At 44.4% G+C, this 19,265-nt stretch overlaps 1 protein-coding gene across 1 annotated transcript; it reads left to right on the top strand.

Annotated features, from left to right (window-relative positions):
- The first annotated feature begins 2,022 nt into the window (after positions 1-2,022).
- On the top strand, positions 2,023-4,060 carry LOC135981544 (uncharacterized). Its single transcript, XM_065584459.1, has 2 exons — positions 2,023-2,958; positions 3,558-4,060. Exons 1-2 carry the CDS (start codon positions 2,418-2,420, stop codon positions 4,058-4,060), a joined length of 1,044 nt encoding a protein of 347 aa, XP_065440531.1. The 5' UTR covers positions 2,023-2,417.
- Positions 4,061-19,265: the final 15,205 nt, after the last annotated feature.

The following is a 19,265-nucleotide window of genomic DNA, read 5'->3' as shown; positions in this document are numbered from 1 at the left end:
ACAGTACAAGGTGTGGGGAGAAAAAGGTAGTTAATGATCCCTTGCTTTTTAAGCATTAATATATATATAAAAGGATACAATGTGCAAACAACATGATCAGCAACAACACCTCTTTTCTTGTTTTCTTTCTTCTACCTTGTCCTTTGTGTACTTACATTCAGATGTAGTTTGATGGCAATTCTGTTTGTCCATATAGTGGAGTTATTTGGGTTCTCTAAGATAGGATGATGTTACTAATGTATCTATTTTGTCTCCAAATATATAACATGATACTTAGGGCCAGATTTTCAAAGATTTTTTTAGGCATTTAAAAATGTGTATAGGCACCTAGTGGGATTTTCAAAAATGACTAAAAAGGATACACAACTACCCACCCTGAATACAAACCCGCCATGAGCCCATGGTTACATAGTCGGGGTGGCTAGCCCATGCTGACACTTGCTACTGTCTAAGCTACCATTGCTACACTGCTATTTTTAGCACACTAGCTCAATGATCGCTAGTGTGAGTATGCTTATGCAAGCTGGGAATCACAGGTCCAAGAGTAGATGTAAGCATAGCATTACACCACAACACTAGCCTCTAGGCATCAGTGATTTTTATAAATGAGGCGTCTGTCACTGACTCCTGTTAACTTTGCAGGAGATAGTTTGGACAAATCCTAAAGTTTTATTCAGTCTGTCTTCAGATAAAGTGAGGCACATTTTTTCCAGTGAGGTCTTTGGCCAATTAAAGATGTCAGGCTTTAACTAGTTGTGTTCAGTGGCTTAGGCAAAGAGGGTTGATGGTCTCACCCCCGTTCCCCGTGGGCAGGCATCCTCATTATAAAAATGACCACTCCACTCACTGGTAAGCTTGCACTCTTGGCCCTATGCCACAGGATTAGTGGTTCTGTTAATGGATCAGTGCAGCCAAAGCTTTGAGACAGACAAGAGAGACAAACCAGCACTCAGGCAAATTATTAGGGGTGGAATTCTCCCCTTTACAAAGAGTACATGCAAAGTAGGGTGACCATACGTCCAGTTTTGGTTGGAACAGTCCCTTTTTTAAGCCCTGTCCCAGCCATCTCACCACCACCACCACCACCACCACCACCGCCAAAAAAAGTGGACATTTGTCCCGTTTTCTCTTGTCAACTTGATCAGTTGGCAAAAGGAAATGGGAAAAATGTCTACTTTTTTCAAAAAAGAGGGGTGTGGTGTGGAGGAGCATGGGGGAGATGCCAGCCCCATGTGTGGGGGGGAGCCATGGCTGCGGGGGTAGGCAGCATTCCAGCATGCAGAGGGCCAGCAGGGTTCCAGCAACCGGCAACAACCGTGCGTGGGGGTGGAGGGCTTGTCCGATGGGCTTGGGGTGTCCTGTTTTCCCTCTGGGAAATATGGTAAACATAATGAAAAGTCTAGGCACCACTTCATAAGGATGAAATGGGATGTAAGTGTTGTACGGATACTATGTGGGCTCTCTGCACAGGAGTGGATTTCCCCCATGGGAAATAGGTAGTGGCTTATTCAAGTATTTTAAGAATATATTGTTAATGTGAGAGGGCCTGAATCTGCCCCATCTAAGTCGATGGGAATTTGGATTAGGTTTTTATGCACGTCAGGTACACCAATTGGTGTAGATTTCATCTCACCTGAACTCCTCTGGGGTTGCTCTTTCTTGTATCAGATTGCTGGATTTGGTGCAAAAAAACATTGTTTCAGGTAGCATGTAAATTGTGCAAGTAATATAAGAACACAAGAATGACCATACTGGGTCAGACCAAAGGTCCATCTAGCCCAGTGTCCTGTCTTCTGACAGTGACCAGTGCCAGGTGCCCCAGAGGGAATCAACAGAACAGGTAATCATCATGTGATCCATCCCATCGCTCATTCCCAGCTTCTGGCAAATAGCCATTGATTGATCTATCCTCCATGAACGTATCTATATGAGTGACCTACTGCTAAGGCAGGTTACATGAATTAGCTTTACCACAGAAATCATAGTAAGACCAATGCATTTCCACAGAAGGCCTGATTCTCTATTACACTAAGGCCTGGTCTACACTACGGGTTTAGGTCGACTTTAGCAGCGTTAAACCGAATTAAGCCTGGACACGTCCACACAACGAAGCCCTTTCTTTCGACTTAAAGGGTCCTTTAAACCGGTTTCTTTACACCACATCTGACGAGGGGATTAGCGATAAAACCGGTCTTTGCGGGTCGGAATTGGGGTAGTGTGGACGGAATTCGACGTTATTGGCCTCCGGGAGCTATCCCACAGTGCTTCATTGTGACCGCTCTGGACAGCACTCTCAACTCAGATGCACTGACCAGGTAGACAGGAAAAGACCCGCGAAGGTTTGAATTTCATTTCCTGTTTGCCCAGCGTGGAGAGCACAGGTGACCCCGCAGAGCTCATCAGCACAGGTAACCGTGATGGAGTCCTCCCAGGATCGCAAAAGAGCTCCAGCATGGACCGAACGGGAGGTACGAGATCTGCTCGCCATATGGGGAGATGAAGCAGTGATAGCTGAACTCCATAGCAGTAAAAGAAATGGAAAAGTATTAGAAAAGATCTCCAAGGCCATGAAGGACCGAGGCCATAACAGGGACACACAGCAGTGCCGCGTGAAAATTAAGGAGCTACGGCAAGCTTACCACAAAGCCAGAGAAGCAAACGGAAGGTCCGGGGCAGAGCCGCAAACTTGCCGCTACTACGCGGAGCTGCATGCGATCCTAGGGGGTGCAGCCACCACTACCCCAACCGTGTGCTATGACTCTCTCACTGGAGAAACACACAGGGAAGACGGTTCGGGGAACGAGGAAGATGACGATGGAGGTACTGTAGGTAGCTCACAGCAGCAAGGAAGCGGAGAAACCGGTTTCCCCAACAGCCAGGATATGTTTGTGACCCTGGACCTGGAACCAGTAACCCCCGAACTCACCCAAGACCCTCAGGGCACACAGGAGACCTCTGGTGAGTGTAACTTTGTAACTATTTGTAAACATTACAAAAAAAAAGCAAGCGTGTTTAATGATTACTTTGCCCTGGCAATCGCGGCCAGTACATCTACTGGAAAAGTCTGTTAACGTGTATGGGGATGGAGCGGAAATCCTCCAGGACATCTCCAGAAAGCTCTCCTGGTTGAAATGGGGTGATTTTATTAAGGGGACATTCAGAGGCGCCCGTTCCTGCTCTTCTGACCAGAAATGTTCCCCGCTGTTAACCACGCGGGGGGGGAGGGGTGAAGTGATCATCCCAGAGAATCGTGTGTGTGTGTGGGGGGGAGGGGGGGGGTTTACTTGTGTTTGTGCCGCATGTTAACCGGGAAACCGCAGCCCCCTCCTTTTACATTGAAACCCCATTTTAAATGGACAACCCAATTCATCCTTGATATGGGAAATGCGCTGCTGTTTGCAACCTTTCCCGCATGTTAAGAAGGTTAAAAAAGCCAAAACACTGTGGCCTACGATGGCTGCCTGCAAGCCGAAATATGCGACCTTGTAATGAAAGAGTGTACCCATTGTTCTCTAAAATGTGTCTTTTTTAACCAACTCTCCCTTCTCCTCCACCAGCTGCAAATGTTTCTCCTTCGCAGAGGCTCGTGAACATTAGAAAGAGAAAACGTAGGACGAGGGACGAGATGTTCACGGAGCTGCAGATGTCCGCCCAGGCTGATAGAGCACAGCAGAATGCGTGGAGGCAGTCAATGTCGGAGATGAGAAAAGCCCAATATGAACGAGAGGAGAGGTGGCGGGCTGAATCGCGGGAAGGACAGAGCAAGTGGCGGGCTGAAGACGATAGGTGGCGTCAGCTTGCAGACAGACGGCAAGAGGCAATGCTCCGTCTGCTGGAGCATCAAACTGATATGCTCGAGCGTATGGTTGAGTTGCAGGAAAGGCAGCAGGAGCAGAGACCGCCGCTACAGCCCCTGTGTAACCAACAGCCCTCCTCCCCAAGTTCCATAGCCTCCTCACCCAGACGCCCAAGAACACGGTGGGGGGGCCTCCGTCCACCCAGTCACTCCACCCCAGAGGATCGCCCAAGCATCAGAAGGCTGGCCTTCAATAAGAGTTAAAGTTTTAAAATGCAGTGTGTCCTTTTCCATCCCTCCTCCCCCACCCATCCCAGGCTACCTTGGCAATTATCCCCCTACCTCTGTAAGGAACTAATAAAGAATGCATGAATGTTAAAAAAAATGACTTTATTGCCTCTGCAAGCGGGAGGGGAGGGTGGGGTGGGGTGGTTGGTTTACAGGGAAGTAGAGTGAACCGGGTTGGAGGGGGGGGGTTGGAGGGTTCATCAAGGAGAAACAAACAGAAGTTTCACACAGTAGCCTGGCCAGTCACAAAACTCGTTTTCAAAGCTTCTCTGATGCGCACCGCGCCCTGCTGTGCTCCTCTAACTGCCCTGGTGTCTGGCTGCGCGTAATCAGCGGCCAGGCGAGTTGCCTCAACCTCCCACCCCGCCATAAAGGTCTCCCCCTTACTCTCACAGATATTGTGGAGCGCACAGCAAGTAGCAATAACAATGGGGATATTCTTTTCGCTGAGGTCTGAGCGAGTCAGTAAGCTGCGCCAGCGCGCTTTTAAACGTCCAAATGCACATTCCACCACCATTCGGCACTTGCTCAGCCTGTAGTTGAACAGGTCCTGACTCCTGTCCAGGCTGCCTGTGTACGGCTTCATGAGCCATGGCATTAAGGGGTAGGCTGGGTCCCCAAGGATCACGATAGGCATTTCAACATCCCCAATGGTCACTTTCTGGTCCGGGAAGAAAGTCCCTTCCTCCAGCTTTCGAAACAGAGCAGAGTTCCTGAAGACGCGAGCATCATGTACCTTTCCCGGCCATCCCACGTTGATGTTGGTGAAACGTCCCTTGTGATCCACCAGGGCTTGCAGCAGCATTGAAAAGTACCCCTTGCGGTTTACGTAGTCGGTGGCTTGGTGCTCCGGTGACAAGATAGGGATATGGGTTCCGTCTATGGCCCCGCCACAGTTTGGGAATCCCATTTCAGCAAAACCATCCACTATTGACTGCACGTTGCCCAGAGTCACTACCCTTGCTATCACCAGGTCTTTCATTGCCCTGGCAAATTGGATCACAGCAGCCCCCACCGTAGATTTGCCCACTCCAAATTGATTCCCGACTGACCGGTAGCTGTCTGGCGTTGCAAGCTTCCACAGGGCTATCGCCACTCGCTTCTCAACTGTGAGGGCTGCTCTCATCTTGGTATCCTGGCGTTTCAGGGCAGGGGACAGCAAGTCACAAAGTTCCATGAAAGTGCCCTTACGCATGCGAAAGTTTCGCAGCCACTGGGAATCGTCCCATACCTGCAGCACGATGCGGTCCCACCAGTCTGTGCTTGTTTCCCGGGCCCAGAATCGGCGTTCCACGGCATCAACCTGCCCCAGTGACACCATGATTTCCACATTGCTGGTGCCTGTGCCTTGTGAGAGGTCTATGTCCATGTCAATTTCCTCATCACTCTCATCGCCGCGCTGCAATCGCCTCCTCGCCTGGTCCGGGTTTCGCCTTGGCATGTCCTGGCTCTGCATATACTCCAGGACAATGCGCGTGGTGTTCATAGTGCTCATAATTGCCGCGGTGATCTGAGCGGGCTCCATGATCCCAGTGCTACCTATGGCGCCTGGTCAGAAAAAAGGCGCGAAAGTAGTATCTGATGGTCCAGGAGAAGGAGGGAGGGCGGGAGGGAGGGAGGGCCGAGTGACGACATGGCGTACAGGTACAGGAACAGGGAGAAACACAAACAACTGTCACACAGAATGGTCCCCCCAAAGATTAAAATGAAAACCCTGGGCTTAGCAGGCCATTGATTTCACGGAGGAAGGGGAAGCATATGAATACAGAACAAATCTATTTTTTACATCTTAAGGTGGCAGCCGACGGTGCAGCATGAGTGACAGCCATACCAGTATGACGATGACGGTTACCAATCATAAAATACCATCATCTGCCAGAAGGCAAGGGGCTGCTGCTGTGTAGCAATGCAGCCCCACGTCTGCCAGCCCCACGTCCGCCAGCACCCAGCATCGCCCTCGGCCTCTTCTGGGTGCTTAGCAGACAATACTGGGCAATTGGCAGAAAATAGTATATTACGACTGGTAGCCATCATCATCGAAACAGTAGCATGTCTGCCCAGGTGGCCATGATTGACAGCCATACCAGTATGACGACGATGGATACCAGTCATAATATACCATCGCCTGGCAAGGGGCTGGTGCAATGCAGCCCTACGGCTGCTAGCCCCATGGCTATCACTCATGCTACACCGTCTACCGCCAAAAGGCAGTTAGCAGCTGCTGCTGTGTAGCAATGCAGTCCCACGTCTGCCGGCACCCAGAGGACATATGGTGACGGTGAGCTCAGCTGAGCGGGCTCCATGTTGTCTGCACAGGTATCCCAGGTAAAGAGGCGCGAATCTATTGTCTGCCGTTGCTGTGACAGGGGAGGGAGGGGCCTGACGACATGTACCCAGAACCGCCCGCGACACTGTTTTGCATCATCCGGGCATTGGGATCTCAACCCAGAATTCCAAGGGGCGGCGGAGACTGCGGGAACTGTGGGATAGCTACCCATAGTGCAATGCTCCGGAAGTCGACGCTAGCCTTGTACTGTGGACGCGGTCCACCGACTAGAGCACCTAGAGCATTTTATTGTGTGGACACACACAATCGGCTGTATACAACCGATTTCAATAAAACTGGCTTCTATAAATTCGAACTAATTTCGTAGTGTAGACGTACCCTAAGACTAATTAACACCACTTTGGCAGTGTAAAGGGGAATTAAGCCAATGTAAAAGTAATTTATGCCCACTGTAAGGGTCCCTTTATACTTCTAGAGTGATGTAAAGGGACCACCATATAAAAGACAATCAGGCCAAAAGAATCTAATCCTGTTGCTACTTCACCAAAGAAGGTTGTGGGTCAAAAAAAAAAAAAAACACAAACCCACCACACATTGTAGCAAATTGTAAAAATTGTAACCAAAAAATAGGTTAGAGGTCTGCAGGAGAAGAATGTTAGCATGAGCTGTGCAAAAGGAGATAGCATCTCCAAAAGTGAAATGGTCAATATATCTTTTCTTCTTCCTTTGGACTGTAAGAGGAACAAACTGCATTTTCTGATGTTTATCCAAGTTAATAAGCAGAGGGGGTGGAAATACAGGGAACTTCCGAAGGTGACATGGCTCTTAGCCAGCATCAAAACAACTTCAAGACCACTACATAGAAGTAAAAAGTCAAAACACACCTAAAAGAGTCTGTGGTGTCAGAAGACAGTAACAGTTGCTAATCAATACTAGGTCTGAAAATTCTTAAAGAGGTAAAGTGGAAACACATTTCAAAGGCAGGGTCCAACTGGTGTTCTCTTTAGTACCGTACATCAAGAAGTGCATTGAGTTAGTAAGGGGGCAAGCTTGTGGATAAAGCATCTTAGATTCACTTGTTTGTTAAAGTCACAGGGTCTAAAGTTTCTGAGCTTCAAAGTCCAGAGGAATTCCCTCCAGAGCACAAGATGATTTAAGTTCTTCCTTACACCTTTTGTCACTGACGACCTCCTAAATTCCCACAAGTGAGCCACAAAAATATCAAATGTAAATAGATTTTAAAGGGCAAGTTTGGAGGAAAATATAATTGGATACCCTTGGTGTTCCATTCTCTTTGCAATGGGCTTTGCAGTCTGCCAGTTCAAGGGACACAGTCATTTATCAGAACAGACAACAACCTTAACCCCCATGAGTATGTCTGGGTATGCAATGAGATGGAAGGGGAAAAACATATCCTCCCTTTTGACAGAGCCAGCTTGAGATGTTCATCCAGTAGAATACTGAAGGTGTCAGGGTTATTAAGAGGAACTGATATAATAGAAAGGAAACATGGTCTTGTGTCTATGACATGGAACTCTGATTCAAGAGAACTGGATTCCATTCCTTGCTCTGCCACAGACTTCCTGTGTAGCTTTGGAAAAGCCACTGGATCTCTCTGTGCTAATGCCTCACCTGTAAAATGGGGATAATAATTCCATTGTCTGTCTCGTCTTTTGATCAGGGGAGGGGCTGTCTCTCACTAAGTATAGGCTCAGCACCTAGTGAAATCCATGCTCATCTCATTTCCAGGCCATGTAGGCACTGTGTGGCATTAATAGAAACGGATTATTTTTTTCCATGTGGAGATGCATGTTCAATGTCAGAAACATTATCAATTGGTTACTGACCTGATTAGCATTGCTTCTAGCACAAGCAACTTGGGGCTGAGTCATGCACATAGCTGAGAATATAGCCGAGCATGAGTTTCAACAGGAGTTGAGGGTTCTCAGGAATGCTCAGGACCTGGCCTAACTAAGTCATTGTGATTTAAACTGAAGGCAAGTGTGAACAGCCAAATCCATGGGTAGATTGCATAGCAGGAACTGCATGCCATCTCCTGATGCAGAAATCTCCCTACAGCATGTTGAGTTCGAATTCAGCTCATGCTCTGCCATCAGGTTTGCAGAGCAGGGAAGTTTTTGAGAATGTAGCAAAGCAGGATCCAGTTTTTAAACACACCCAGAGAAAGGGAAACAGACCTGACTGAGCATGTGATATATTGAACTAAAAGCAAAATGTGGGGGAGGAAGTATGGACCTGGATGCCCTGAGGAGAGCTGGATCGGTTGCAGCTGTTGGCAACCTAAATGAGTCATACAAAATTCCTCCTGGCATCCCACCCACTATCTTTACCTTGGTTGCCTTTTCTTCCACTCTGGATAAATGCTACATGGGATGATCAGGTCTTTTTGTTTAAGCAGTTTAAAAAGAAAACCTCTCAGTTCCTTCTGTCAGCTAAAACTCCAGCGACAGAAAGTCCATGTCAAATAGCAGGTGCCATTGTAGTTAATGTCAAAAATTTTCTTCACAGCAACTGTGGAGTCTCACTGGGACATGGTTGGTGGCATCAGGCAATGCTGGTGGAGAGCTACATTGTCTGAATATTTCTCTTTTACTGCCTGGCATTGTTTCTGGGGCTCGTACAGCATCAGTTTGTAGCAACTGATTATAGTTTGGCAATATAACAGTGGCTGCAACTGCCCTTTCTTCTCCCTCTGACATATGCACTCTATTTCTTCATTATTATAACTTTTAATATTACCCCTTATGGGGCTTTTCATCCAAAAAAAATTTACTCTCTCCGGTCCCCTTGGAATCATTCTAGCAAAATTACAAGGATTATTCACAGATTATACAGGAGTGACATAGATAAGCACAATCCATGCATATTTCTGGCATTAAACCCTAAGACTTGGATTTTCAAAAGAGTTTAAAGGGGTTAAGTAAGAGAGGTGGCAAGTACCACTATTCCCATTTTACAGATGGACAAAGTGAGGTTAGGCAACTTGCCAATGGGCACGCAGCAAGACATAGTGGAAACACAGTGAGAATGAATGAGTCTCCATTAGTTCTCCTTTACCCCACCAACTTCTCCATTGTCCCTTCTACTCTACCAGTTTAGTACTTTGGTCTATTTTATATGCCACGTTCAGGTCCTGCCCAGCCATTCTACCCTTGATTATGATCAGATGCGTAAAGGTTTTTGTAGAGCCCTAATTTGGGAATATTAGATAGAAATGGGGTTTGATTCTGGAAACCCTTAATCACACGACTTCTCGACTTCTCCTATCAACTTCACTGTGACTGAGGAAGGGTTTTCAGAATCAAAGGCCAAATTTACAAAGGTATTGTGATGCAGGATGCAGATATGCACCTGGTGAGATTTAGAAAAGCTGCTAAGCATGCTTGGTGCCAAACGCCCATTGACTCTTAATAGGAGTTAGGTAACTAACTTGTCTGGGTGCTTCTGTAAATCCATGTTGGAGCCTACTTTATTTTAAACTTTCAAGGCCCTTCACAGCCTGTCCCCATGCTACCTGTAATCTCTCATTCTCTACTGAGAGGTCATCGCCAGCCTATACTGCCCACTTGTTCCATTTCCAAAGAAGCATCTTCATACTTGGGAGCAGGAGCAGCGCCAGGATTTTTGCTGCCCTAGCCGGCAGCACTCCTCCTCTGAGTATTCAGGGGGCCTGGGGTTTTTGGCAGTGGGGGTCCTTCCGCTCTGCGTCTTCGGGGCACTTCGGCGGAGGGTCCCGGAGCGAGTGAAGGACCCGCCGCCGAATTTCCGTCAAAGATCTGGAGTGGAAGGACCCCCCGCTGCCGAATTTCCACTGAGGGCGCAAAATGCTGCCCCCCAAATCCTGCTGCCCTAGATGACCACCTAGGGTCACCTAGTGGAAGCGCCAGCCCTGCTTGTGGGGAGTCCCCAGTAAACATCGGCAAAGTCGCCTCATTGTGAGCCTTCTAAACCCTCCTCAAAACTCTTCCCCCAGTGCCTACAAAACACTCGACAATGGCTAGGCTGCTCATGTACTGAGACCACTATCTACCGTGCTGACCAATACGGTCTCACTGATTCATCTCTCTGCCTGTGTTCTTCTGTTGTCTCCTGTTTCATACTTAGATTACGCCAAAAAGTTTACAAAGATCATCTTTTTGTACAACACCTCACACAATGGGGTCCTAGTCCATGGCGCTCTTAGTCACGACAGCAATACAAAATCATTCATAACAATAATTTAGGTACCTTGTACATCTGCCCCTAGGTCTTTTGTTACCTGTTGACTAGTTTTTTTTTTTTTTTTTTTTTTTTTTTTTTTTTTTTTTGAGAGGGTCATACTGTTTGGTACATTGCATGTTCCATTTGCTTGGCTTGTTTTTTTTTTCCCCTTCTTGTTTTTTGTTTGTAATCCATTGATTCAAGCTGTTATAAGGATTATTGATCCTGCTCACCTATGAACAGGAATGGACAGATTCACCGTAGAATCTTATGATTCTAAGCACCCATTTTGCAAGTCCTCTGTAGTGAGACCTCCCATTGAGTGCTGTGAGATTTTTGCCTGCAGATGTTTTGTAAGCTGGGGCTCGTGCTTCCTTCATGAAATTCTAATACTCCAGGGATAAGGGTGTGGAAAAGACAAACTAAGGGATAGAGCCTCACATACTGTAAATCAGCATAACTCCACAAAAGTCCAGAACAAATATACTAATTGAAGATCTGCTGCTGCATCAAATGCACTAGCCACATACTGCATGATCCATAAAGGCAGGAGCAGTGATTGTTTTGAGGGGAGAGAAGTTGGACAATCAGAGTTGGGGCCACTGCAGCAGCTTCCTTTTTGTGGGGCAACTATTTCAGTTCCCCAGTTGCAGTCCGAGTTCATCTCAAAGATGCAAAGAGAGCACAAGAAAGAGGGCAACGTATTTAGCCAAGGACAGTTATTCCCCAAGGATGATAAAAATCAACTTGTCTGTCACCAGCTTCCTTTTGTGTTTGGCTTTGAAACACGCTATCTTTGCAGACAATAAAATGTAAGTAAAGAAGGAGGAAAAGACAGATCCTGTAAACAGAAAGCAAATCTCAGAGGCTGACAAATGTAACCAAAGTAGAAGAAAAAGTTGAGTGCCTGACAGTTTTGTATGGCGCCATGGGGTTCAGCACTCTCTCTCCAATACAGTCATCCGCATGCCTCCACCATAAAGTATAGGAGAGAGAGAGAGAGAGAGAGAGATACACACCCTGGAAAGTGACAGAGGAAGCATCTGATTGCACTTGTCCTGGAATGCTCTTAAATCTCTCCTTCCCACTTTGTTCCCTTCCCAGACAGACCTCCCATGAGGCTGACAATATAGCATCTTGGTGGGTAAACTTTTTTAATTTCTAAAAGTTCAGTCACCATGTAATGTGCATTGTGTGAAACCGGGAACTACAGTTGGGTCATACATAACTACAGATATGGGGCCAGCCCCTGATCTGGTGTAAAACAGCATAGTTCCCATTGGCTTGAATTGAACCTATGACAATTTGCACCAGCTGAGGATCTGGCTCACACAGCATTAACATTTCTTGTGTCCTGCACAAAAGGGAAGATCTCTACTATAGCACCTCAGTGTGATGCAGTGCGATTCAGTGGATCTGAGAGAAAATGTGCAGGGGTGGATGAAGCAAGTCAAACCCATCTCTGTCTTGCAAGAATATCACTCTAATAGGTGAGGGATAGATAGATGGAAGGATAGGACCCAGTGTTAGAAGACACAGAGGAATAGCCCTTGAATTAGACTGTTAAAAGTAGAAATGTTAAAGGTAGAAAGTTTCTGTTGCATTGGTGGTGTATTGTGTATCAGTTATGATGAGAACAGAAGAGTTTTTAAAAAAAAACAGCTGGACATGTTATGTAGTATTAGATTGTGGAACAAAAGGAAGTTCTGAACACTCCAAATACAGCGTTGTGAAATGGAGAGACCTGCAAGGCTACGGACAGCTGTTACTTTTCCCTCAGTGTGCTACATTGTATGAGAATAAGCAATCATGGTAGGCTAACAAATATTTCATCCAGTACATTGTTCCCCATTCTATTCTACTACACATTGCTTTTGCCACATTTCATATTCTGACAAGGTGTAATGCAACTAGACATTGTCTTACAAACTCTAAGATAGGAAAGAACAGATTAGAAAATTGCTGAGAAGCCAAGCATTAAATGCAAAAACCTCCTTTAAGCCAAAACCCCGCAGCAGAACAGTGGTATTGTCAGTGAGAGGATCAAATTCTGGCCAATGCAGGCAAAATGGCATAACCACTTGCCAAACGAGTGCATGTATAATACAAAAACACCACAAATATACATCAATGTCCTGGCTCTAATCCGTCCCCTAGTTCCTATCAGATACAAATACAGATTTGTGATACTGTGTCTTGTTCTTTTTTCACACTAGTATGTGTCATTTCAAAGATTTCACTCCAGATTTATACTGAGGGGAGTGAGTGGAAAACCAGCCCTGGAATCGTTTAGTATACATGATGAGATTTATGAATTTGTGGAGAAATTAGTGCTATAAGAGAACTGAATTTATGACTGTTTCTATATTAAACAACACCAAAGAGCAAGCTCTTCCTCTGCAAAATGAAATTTGGATTAATAACAAAAACCATCATGTTAAAATACAATATATCTGGGACATTATCTTTATCAAATTCAACTTCTGACTGTAGACACACTTTATGGGACAGATCCTTGGCTGCTATAAATTGACACAGCTCCAGTGAAGTCCACTGAAGCCAAATGATGTTGCTCTCCTGAAACCATTTTATGAGGGTCTAGCAAACAAATATCCATCACCATGTTAAAATAAATACAGTAATGAAGTTTCGCACCCAGTTACCCCAATGACTTCTGCTCTTTACCTCTCCTAGTTTCGGTAGTCTGAAATATTGCTGGTATAATTTTGGAAAGATCATGCCCTTCACTGGACAAAATCCTGCATATTACACAGATTCCTCTATGACAATATGCACACTTTATTGACAGAGTGTTTTTAAATTAAATGGCCTATTACTGTACATTAAGAATTTGAAGGCAAAGACTGCCAATAAAGACTGAAAAAGTCAAACTCAAACAGTAACCCCCTGAATACCTTTTTTTCACCATGCAAACAGTAAATCATTTCTTTTCAGTAGTTTTCAGCCATAAAACTGCAAATAAGGCATTTTGTGCTGAAAATTGATTTCTATAGAGGACTATACCTCCATGCAACTTAATTTGTAACTGACATGGATTACCAACACCAGAGCTTGCAATATAAAAAATAGATGACAGTAAGTAATTTAGCTGCATATTGCTACTCTTGAATCTTCAATCTAAGTGGAACTATTTATTTTATTTTATTATTTTCCCCCCAATGCATGGCACCTAAGACAGAAAGCTATTTGTGGAAATTGAAGTGTAAGCTAAAATGCTGTTGCAATACATCTGAGGAATTCAACTATAGTATACTTTAATCTTTATTTTTCATTTGTTTTAACATTTATTACAGCAGGGTATGATTGGGCAATAGGAAACCAAGATTTAGTGTTTGCCAAGAATCTAAGCAAACCTAAGCAAAGAACACTTGCATACAATAACCCTATGGTTGCTTCTGTTAGATTCTATGATACACCGGAAATAAATACCCCATCCTCACACTAATTAGAAATGGAAGGACGGTTCATTGAATGCCTTATTGCTGGGATGTGAGTCACTGAGTGCTGAAAGCAGAATGGTCACAAACTGTTAGTGTGAGGTTTTGTTACCGGGTCAATGGAAGGGCGGGGAGGGGGAGAAGAAAGGTTAGTGCAAAGTAAAACAGGATTGTTTGAAACGTTTGGATGATATTAGTTAGGAAGATCATCTCAGCTGGAAGCCAGAACCCACCCACAATAGGGGTGAGTTTGGTTTCTATCCGGCCCCCTGAACATTAATCCAGATACACGAAACCGTGACAAACCTTGGCTTATATTGTTCACACCTCCCTCTTAACACCTCACCCCCAAAATATTGAGGTTTTCCCCTGACTTCACTGAAGTAGATAGCAAGGCTTTTTGAGACATGATAGGCAGACACTTTCCTATCTTCCATCATCAGGGAAGGAGTCCATGAAGTGCTAAGGAGAACCCATGGGGACTTCTCAGGCCCTGATCTAGTAAAGAATTTCAGTCAGTCAATTAGACTACTCCTGATTAAAGTAAAGTTAACCTGTTGTGCCAGGTTGGGGTTAGAGCATTCAGCAACTTGCAAGGACAAGTTCCATGTGTATATCATCCTGATAACCTCAGAATACCCTATAGGATCAGGAGTTTTGTAATACATGTTCTTCAAGAGCAAGGAACATGTTTGAAATCCTGACCCCATTGAAATTAATGGGAGTTTTGCCATCAACTTCAACAGAATCAGGATTTCACCCAGGTCTTCGCTTATTTCTGTTCAGTGCCTAACACACTGAATTCTGTATCACAATGATAAGGGCATTCTTTTTTTAAAAAATTACACATAATTTGGGGGCAAATACATTTTAAAATGAAAGCCAAATACATTAAAAAAAAGATTCGTAGGACACAGATACAATAGCCTTGGCAAGATATTAATCTTTACCAACTTAATCTGCCCATCCTGTGACAGCAGGATACCCATCCATCTGTTAACATCTTTCTCTTTTGCATGCATTAATGAAATACAATTTAATTTAAATAAATTACCTAGAGTCTTAATTCCTAGGTAGCATTGCCTTTCCAAATGCTTTTAAAGAAGAGATCTAATTGTGTTTTCAATTTTGTTATTAAGAAACATGACCTGTGACTCACCACTGCTTATTCTCATTAGAAATCTTACAGACAGCTTTGATTATTTCAATTGGAGAGAAATTGAGTTACTAATATCTATTGTGATAAAGTTCCCCCTCTATCTTGATGGGTCCTGCGCTTATTGGCAGATTTTCTTGCCTCAGAGATTCACCATGCGGGTTGGGCAGCAGCCCAGAGACCTTCCCCTCTGGAAGAACTCACAGTCCAGGTCAATTGGGAGGTTTGGGGGGGAACCCAGGCCCACCCTCTACTCCGGGTTCCAGCCCAGGTCCCTGCGGACTGCAGCTCTCTATAGTGCCTTCTATGACAGCTACAACTTCCTGGGCTACTTCCCCATGGCCTCCTCCAAACACCTTCCTTATTCTCACCACAGGACCTTCCTCCTTGTGTCTGATAACGCTTGTGCGCCTCAGTCCTCCAGCAGCACACCCTCTCAGCTCCTTGCGCCTCTCACTCTCAGCTCCTCACACTCACACCACAAACTGAAGTGAGCTCCTTTTAAAACCCAGGTGCCCTGATTAGCCGGCCTTAATTGATTCTAGCAGCTTCTTCTTAATTGGCTCCAGGTGTCCTAATTAGCCTGCCTGCCTTAACTGGTTCTAGCAGGTTCCTGATTACTCTAGTGCAGCCCCTGCTCTGGTCACTCAGGGAACAGAAAGATACTCATCCAGTGACCAGTATATTTGCCCTCTACCAGACTCCTTTACCCCACTGGTCTGGGTCTGTCACACTATTTAAAAATAAGTGTTTGTGGTAAATGGATACAGTCATTATTTCCTCCACATGGCAGAACTCTTTCTTTTTAAACCATTGGATGTCTATTCAGCCATACTGTCTAATTCTGTCATTTCTGTCTATATGCATCTATTTGTTGTCTCTTGTCTTATACTTAGCTTGTAAGCTCTTTGGGGAAGGGATTGTCATTTTGTTCTGTGTTTGCTGAGTATCTAGCACAATTGGGTCCTGGTTTATGGCTGGGGCTCCGGGGTACTACCACAATACAAATAATAAATGCTAATAATAATTCATGTCCGTTGGATCTCCCTGTATAATGAAACCCAGAGTGCAGCTAGAAGAAAAACCAAGTAGAAGTGAACGGGACTGGCCATGACCATAAAGTTAAGCATGTGTGTAAGTGCTCTATTATGAGGGGGCCTTGGAGCCTCAAGCCCTATTCCTGCAAAAGAGTTAAGCATGTGTTTAATGTTAAACACACAAGTGGATCTTGGACTCCATAGGACTACTCTAATGGATAAAGTTAAGGATGTGTGTAAATCTTTGCAGGAGCACAATCTTATTTGAAAAAGGTGAGAAGGTCATCTCATTCCGTTCTCCCCATAGTTCATGTGGAGTTTAGGTTAGGATGGTCTCCTGAGAAGCATGGACATGACTCAGTTGAAGGCAGTAGGAGCTTTTCATGAACATCTGGGGGTAGAGTTTGACATTCAGGGTCTTGAAAAATACATTAATCTGGATCCTGAACCAATTCTCTGTAGGACCTCCCTCAGTAACCCCACCTTATCAATAGCATTTTGCAACAGCATCACCCTCTTCTGGGTGCTGTCACTTCATGGCCCTTCTATGTACACATTCAAATGGACTAACCAATGAGCAGTCTGCTATAACCTGCTGGGAATGAATCTGGTGTGGGCTGGGTTAACTACTGCTTGATGAGAGATCCTTGACTCTAGAGACATAAATCAACACTCAGACACATTCTCCGTGTAAATCAGCATAACTTGATTGACAGCAATGGAGCTATGCCAACTGAGGCTCAGGGACAGTATTTTCATTTTATGACGTTCAGCAAGATCAGATATTTTGGGGCAATACAGTGACAGTGAAAACATTTAAAAAAAGAAGTCCACCAATGACTGCACTCTCCTTCAACAGAAAATCTCTTGTATAGGTCAGTGTGAAGACCATAGACATTGTTGACCAAACTATTCACTGGAGTCAATGGTAAAACTCTCAATGATTTTCATGGTAGTGGATCTAAACTAGTGCTGAGCACTTTTGAAAAATCCATCCATGATTTGTAAAACCTCTATTATTTAAGTGGATTTTGATTTTTTTTAATGTGTTTGTTTTGTTTGGGTTTTCTTGACTTAAAAAATGGCTCCACGTATTTTTCCCATCTATATATAGAAAACTTTACTTCCAGACCGAAACTACAACTTGGTTAGTTCCAACTTAGCAGCAATTACGCGCAGCCAGGTTACAGCTCTGAAAAAAAATATTTTGTGAACAACTATAGGTGGACACAATTGGCTACAATATTTTCCCTCCTAAAGTTAAACTTCAGTGGAATATATAATCTCTCATAAACAAAACGCGCCAAGATAACAATACAAAAGGTTATCCAAGAATTTGTTTGACATTTTAAATAAATTTGAGTTTGCTGTGTTTTGTGTCCTTCCTGTGTTCACTTTCCATGAATATTCTAGCAGATAATTTTATTAGATGCAATGTCTATATGCCAGTACTAGAAATTTTAAATTAATGTTGCAGAATATTGATGGAAAGTGAGTTTCAAAGTCCTATTTGTGAGTATTGACACTAAAAACCTCATTTAAAAGTTAAGTTCATCCATGTTCAAACTCAGCAAAGTATTCAATCATGGATTTAAATCCATCCCTATTTAGCAAAACACTTAAACATGTGCCTAAGTCTTAAAGTCAATGGGATTTAGTATGTGCTCAAGTGTTTTACTGAAAAAGGTTTCAGTCTCTCAAAGACTTGTATACGTGGGGGGAGATACTGTGCTGAGCCTCTAAGCTGTGCAGTACAGAACCTGCAGCCCAGGAGGAGGGCAGAGAGGTTACCTGAAGTCATCTTAGTGCCCTCCCAAACCTGGGATGCCCCAGTGTAACTGCCCTGGGGACCTGTCTAAGATACAGCAGCCTCCCAGGGTTATAAGAACTGCATTCTCAGATTCCATCCTGGCTGGTGAGAGGATACTCTTAAGGCAGCTTTATGGTTGTCCTCCTTAGTTCCTGCCCCACAAATATTCCCCCCAGTCAAAACCAGGCCTTTTAGGGTCCCTTTACATCATTCCACCCTCTTACCAAGCACAACAGGGCCAGAATAGGGGGAGGGGGCAAGGATTTCACTTGAGCACTGTGAGTATGTCTATGGGGCAAAAAACCACCTGCAGCAGGAAGTCTAAGTGTCGGGTCTACAGACGCGGGCTTGGGCTACAGTGCTAAATATAGCGCTATAGACAACCTTGCTTGGACTCAGACTCAAACCTGATGAGTGGGGTGGGTGGTTAGAGCAGGGTGGGTCTCAGAGTCCAAACGCTAGCCCAAGCAGGAATGTCTATAATGCTATTTTTTGGCAGACAATTAATGAACCAAATAAAATTAGTAACATATGCAAACAAGCAACAGGCTTTACCTGAGAACTTTAAAAGTCATAATAAACATTCATACTCAGAACCAATTAAGTCTGTCTCAAGCTACAACTAGAGTAGTCTTGTTACAAAGTAGTAAAATAGTAGTTCTCATTGACATGCCCAGAGTTATTGAAACATCCCTGATTATTTACAAAAAGGCCTTGGAAATTTCATATGTATATCTTCTTATTTAATAACTGTTTACTTCGCTTTCAAGAGTATTAGGCACCAGCTTTCTGGTAAAACTGCAGAAGACCCCATAACTCAGTGCAGCAATCATTCTTTCATGTCAAACTTTTTTTGTCAATCAGCCTTGAAATGTTTAGATTCATGCAATAAAATAGTACTTTTGTTTTGTAAACTTTTTTTTTTTAATTCAAGAAGTCAGCTAGTTTTGTTCCCCATGAAAGTACAGTAGAAAAATATCAGCTAACTGTTGATCTACCAAGGCAAAGTCATTTCTGTGTGTGAGACACACAAAAACATGCTTATTTACAGAGAATGTACCCATAGTCCTGTTTCCCTGAACACAATAGAAAAAAAAACAACAATAGGAGGCTGGTTCCTTGGCTTTCCAACTCCCAGCCTGTCTTTCCACCCAGTCCTCTGCCCAAGCAGCATTCTCTCTCTCCTTCTCCTCATGGTCATGCTCATACCTG

The sequence above is a fragment of the Chrysemys picta genome, chromosome 2 (genome assembly GCF_011386835.1).
Source record: "Chrysemys picta bellii isolate R12L10 chromosome 2, ASM1138683v2, whole genome shotgun sequence".
In the NCBI taxonomy this organism is placed as follows: domain Eukaryota; kingdom Metazoa; phylum Chordata; order Testudines; family Emydidae; genus Chrysemys; species Chrysemys picta.
The sequence above is the reverse complement of the archived record's forward strand: the minus strand, read 5'-3'. Positions and strand labels throughout refer to the sequence as shown.